This window comes from Helianthus annuus, chromosome 14 (assembly GCF_002127325.2).
Source record: "Helianthus annuus cultivar XRQ/B chromosome 14, HanXRQr2.0-SUNRISE, whole genome shotgun sequence".
Classification (NCBI taxonomy): Eukaryota; Viridiplantae; Streptophyta; class Magnoliopsida; order Asterales; family Asteraceae; genus Helianthus; species Helianthus annuus.
The window spans coordinates 32744607-32749780 of record NC_035446.2 but is presented as its reverse complement, the minus strand read 5'-3'; the positions used below and the strand labels follow the sequence as shown (position 1 = coordinate 32749780).

At 35.9% G+C, this 5174-nt stretch overlaps 1 protein-coding gene across 1 annotated transcript; it reads right to left on the bottom strand.

The window, feature by feature from the left end:
• Window positions 1-423: 423 nt before the first annotated feature.
• On the bottom strand, window positions 424-3409 carry LOC110918218 (ammonium transporter 1 member 2). Its single transcript, XM_022162560.2, has 2 exons — window positions 2690-3409; window positions 424-1714 (listed from the first exon to the last, which is right to left on the bottom strand). The coding sequence occupies exons 1-2, from the start codon at window positions 3195-3197 to the stop codon at window positions 666-668; spliced, it is 1557 nt and encodes a 518-aa protein (XP_022018252.1). The 5' UTR covers window positions 3198-3409; the 3' UTR covers window positions 424-665.
• Between the last annotated feature and the right edge of the window lie 1765 nt (window positions 3410-5174).

Here is a 5174-nt window from a genome sequence, read left to right as displayed (position 1 = left end):
TATAGTATAGTATAGTATAGTATAGTATAGTATAGTATAGTATAGTATAGTATAGTATAGTATAGTATAGTATAGTATAGTATAGTATAGTATAGTATAGTATAGTATAGTATAGTATAGTATAGTATAGTATAGTATAGTATAGTATAGTATAGTATAGTATAGTATAGTATAGTATAGTATAGTATAGTATAGTATAGTATAGTATAGTATAGTATAGTATAGTATAGTATAGTATAGTATAGTATAGTATAGTATAGTATAGTATAGTATAGTATAGTATAGTATAGTATAGTATAGTATAGTATAGTATAGTATAGTATAGTATAGTATAGTAATATTTAAAATAAAGTAAAGAAATTAGCTTAACAATTTATTCACAAATAATGTTGGAATATATGAAAAGTTAAAAAAAAAAGTATGAGATAACAATAACATAACAAATCAATATATAATACTCCTATATACATTTATATCTTCAAACACAACATATAGATCAGGACGTTCAACAAGAATGAGGCCATCTACATCATCTAGTATCTGAATCTGAATCTGAAGCCTTGACGATCTAACATCATATATAACTAGTTAAAAGCAAACTTTGTCTAGAATGATATGAAATTACATTTTGGTGACGTAAACACAGAAAAGGAGGAAATAGTAGGCTACACAACATTGTTTGATGATCCGTTGGTAGGTGCTGGACTTGTACCATCGGGTTCGATCCTTCTCATTGCGAAACCAGGGGGTGGGTGAGAACTAGCATCTTCATCATGATAAACATACGCGAATCCGCCATGTCTAGTCATGTCCATTCCTGCCATTTCGTCTTCGCTCGAAATCCTCAACAGCTTGAGTTTCTTTAAGATGTAGAAAAGGGGACCCATGGTTGCGCTCACCCAACCGATGATCGCTAGTATTTGGATAATTTGCGCTGCAAATAGCTTTCCACCACCACCCATAAACAATCCATAAGGCCTAGAAGCTGGCCGATCGGTGCCATATACATATATCTCGTACACATATTGTTCTTTGGCAAACAACCCAGTGAATAATAGGCCCCATGCACCACACCCACCGTGCAATTGTGCAGCCTCTAATGGATCATCATACTTGCACTTTTCTGCTAGCTTGTTAAATCCTATTAACACCCAAGCTGCAACGAACCCACAAATGACTGCGGCCCATGGTTCAACGACCGAACAACCAGAGGTAATGGCCGCTAAACCACCTAGCAACCCGTTACACACGTCGGTCACATTCCAATGACCAACTAGTAGCCGTCGGCTAAACAATGTGGTTAGTCCGGCCGTGCATCCTGCCAATGTTGTGGTAACGGCAGTCCTTCCAACCGCGCTCCATTGACCATAATAAACATCTGATGTATTATATGGTCTTAAGATTTGGAAAAACGAACCTGGATTGAAACCATACCAACCAAACCATAAAAGAAAAGTACCCAACACAACTAGTGAACCACTGTGGCCTCTTAAGGCAACAGACCGTCCAGAGCGGTCGAACCGTCCGATTCTTGGACCTTCAATTAGCGCACCCCATAGGCCCGCAGTCCCACCCACCATGTGGACCACGCCCGAACCTGCAAAATCGATGGCTCCTGAATCAAACAGGAGGCTACCGCTTTTAATATCTCGTGAGGCACTGGCCCAACCATCAGCAGACCACACCCAATGTGACACTATAGGATACACAAAACCTGCAATAGTAATTTGAAATATTTAATTACACATTTAGCGGCATATGTGTTCAAAAGTATGATTTAACAGCAATCCACCAAATTTTATTAGCATTGCTAATGCTTATTAGTAATTAGTTCATATATTAGTTGCATTTTAATAATTATATAAAACAATATGAGTTGTGTATATACGTACATATAAAAAAATCTATTTGTCTTGAGAGAAAATAATCACTAAATGGCCCACAGCTACGTGCTTGGAATTGTACACATCGTAAACATATAAAATACCATAATTCCAAAAGTATTAGAAAAAATATATTAATTTCTCTCGCCAATCAAATAAATTGCAGGTCCACCGATTTGTTTTAATTACAACTTGTCATATGAAACACAAGAAACATTAAATTGCATATTATTAAAAAGTACATCTTTTTTTAGTTTATGTTTGTGTTTATAACACAAAAGAATTCCATTCTTACAATAAACACAACACAAAAATATCCAAAATACAGAAGAATAATGAAAATGAAATATTCTAATTTTATTTCTCCTGAAATTCAAATTCAAAATAGAATATAAAGTAAATTTCATTTATTTATAGAACGTAAACGCATGTGTAAGTTATATTAGATATACAAATCTACATAAATGGTTAAAGATTAAGGAAAACATGCAGCAAAATATAATTTAGATGTTTATTATGTATATAACATCATTAGATAGAAAACTAAGCGTTATTTGCTATAAGCGTAAGTGTTTTGTAATTAAATTCACCTTATATCAAAAATCACAATATGTTTATTGTACTAAACTGCTACAAAAAATTACATATTTTTAGGTTCTCACTATTCTCACACTATCTTATTTGCACACCTTTAAAAAAAAAAAAAAAAAAAAAAAAAAAAAAAACCAAACTGTGGTGCAAAAAGGTTAGCTTTCTAACAATAAAATAAACTCAAGAAAATAGAAGATAGTAAGCAGAAAGAAGACCTGTCAAGAAGGAAGAGTAGATAAGGTAAGCCACAAATTGAGTTCTCTCTGCAATGGAGCCACTGGTTATACCAGCAGCAGCTATAGCAAATGCCCACTGATACAGAAAGGAACTATAATCAAAATACTGTGAGGGTATTTTTTTAAGCCCGAAGTAATGTTTCCCGATAAATCCGTTGGACGGTCCACCAAAGGCGAAAGCAAAGCCGAATATGTAGTACGAAATACCTCCAGCCGCAGCATCCAACACGTTGGTGAGCATGATGTTCATCGTGTTTTTGGCTCGGACCGACCCAGCGCAAAGCATGGCGAACCCGAGCTGCATGGCAAACACGAGGTATGCTGAAAAGAGGAGATACGTGTTGTCAATGGCATATTTGATGTTGGTAAAATCGTTCGTGGTGTTCGTGAAGCGTGTGCATATGTATTCGGCTGCTGCCGTGGCATTGCCGGTGGAGCCGAGGAGAGTGGTTAGGTCTGCCGCGGAGCAGGCGGAGAGAGTTGTCATGGCTAAGGGTGTTTGTTGGTGAGGTTGTGATTAGTGTGGTGTGGTTTTAAAGAGCAAAGCTGGATAGATGGCAAGTCATGGGGCTGAGAGACTAGTGAAGTCAATGCGCCCCTAGCCATATTGTGGAAACAAATTATGTCCACAACAATTTGGTGTTGCTTCAGGACCATTGAAATTGGAAGCTTAAAGATAAAAAAGCATGTCACCTCCCATTTTATATTCTTTTAATAAAATCACTACTAAGTAGGGGTGTTCAAGATCGAATTATCCGGTTTTTGGATATTCGAAAACCGGATATCCGAAAATTTTGGATAGCGAATATTCGGATATCCGAAATTTCGGATACGGATTCGGATATCCGAATTTATAAAAAAAAAATCAAGAAATTTGTTTCATGTATAGATTAAAACTAAACTTATATCCGATTTTTCGGATATCCGAAATTTCGGATATTTCGGATACGGATTTTCGGATATTCCGGATTCGGTTTCGGATTTTTTTGAACACCCCTACTACTAAGCATTTGTGATATCTCAAAACGTTTACTGACTCATTTATGACAAAAGTAGCTACCACTACTAATCCGCCACAAATAGTGGTAATATCCATGAAGGTCTTGCCACCGCAATTTCGGTCATGGAAAGTTATTTGCAGCTGAAATTGCGGTCGGAAATACCCATTTTTCTAGAGTTAACGTGATTTGTTTGTAATAATAAAATAAAGTAAATTAATTTTTAGTCCCTATCCTTTAGTGGTTTTAGCTACTGGAATTCAAAATAAAAAATGTTTAACGCCCCGACTCCCTAACCGCTCATTTTATAACGTTTTGCATCCAATTTTGTAGCACTTGTACTTTCATTTTGAACTCAAGTGGTTAAAAGAAATAAAGGTTATAAAATGAGCGATTAGGGAGTTAGAGCGTTAAACTTTTTAATTTTGTACTGTTAAAAACAATGGTATTGTGATGATTCAATAACAGAAACAACAAGAACAACACAAAATAGCGACAAAACAAAGTGACAAAATCTTATTTAACCCAAACCAAAAAAGTACCCCCCAAACCCTAGATCTTACAATCGTAAGATCAATACAAAGAGGAACGATACAACCAGACTTGATGATCATCCACTGATGATCATCTATACCAACAAGTACAGCAGATCTCTCCAACAGATGAGAGAAGACAAAGTACAACCGGAGATACAACCGGAGATAACAAACCCTAGATCTAAACAGAGAAACGTAACAATAATTGGGAGTGAATAATGATCAAATGAGAGAGAAAGTGACTTTTATACTCCTGCTGATCAACAGATTCACTTAGCACCATGAAGTATCAGATTGTCCAAAATACACCCCTGCAAGTTACAACGGACTACCTCCAAAATATCTGGCCCATGAATCTGTTATAACAACTTAAACAATAATAACGATCAGTAGACACAACCCACATATTAGGCCCAATAAATAAAACAGTATAACCCAAATTGAATGAACAGCCCAGTATCTTTTAACACTCCCCCTTCATTCAATTGGGTTTAAACAAATCCAATAATCCCAAACGATCACAAAAACCATTATGTTGAGTAATACTCAACCCTTTTGTAAAGATGTCTGCCAGTTGATCCTCGGATTCAACCTTTGTTGTAACAATGAAACCATTCGACACCTTCTCTCTTAAAAAATACAAATCAATCTCAAAATGTTTCGTACGCTCATGAAACACAGGATTTGCAGCTATTGACATAGCTGCACTACTATCACAAAATACTTGTATTGGAAGACTACATTTGACATTCAACTCATTTAAAACATTCACAATCCACACAAGTTCACAAGTAGCTGAGCACATGGCACGGTACTCAGCTTCACCAGTCGATCTTGAAACCGTGGATTGCTTTTTACTTTTCCACGAAACAAGATTTTGACCCAAAAATATACAGAAACCAGTGACAGACTTACGAGTATCCAAACATT

Bases quoted from the DNA above. Each gene is read 5' to 3' on its own strand.
- LOC110918218 (XM_022162560.2), bottom strand. From the start codon at position 3,197: ATGACAACTCTCTCCGCCTGCTCCGCGGCAGACCTAACCACTCTCCTC. The intron at 1,715-2,689 runs GTCTTCTTTCTG...TTACTATTGCAG, and splicing joins CTACTCTTCCTTCTTGACAG to GTTTTGTGTATCCTATAGTG.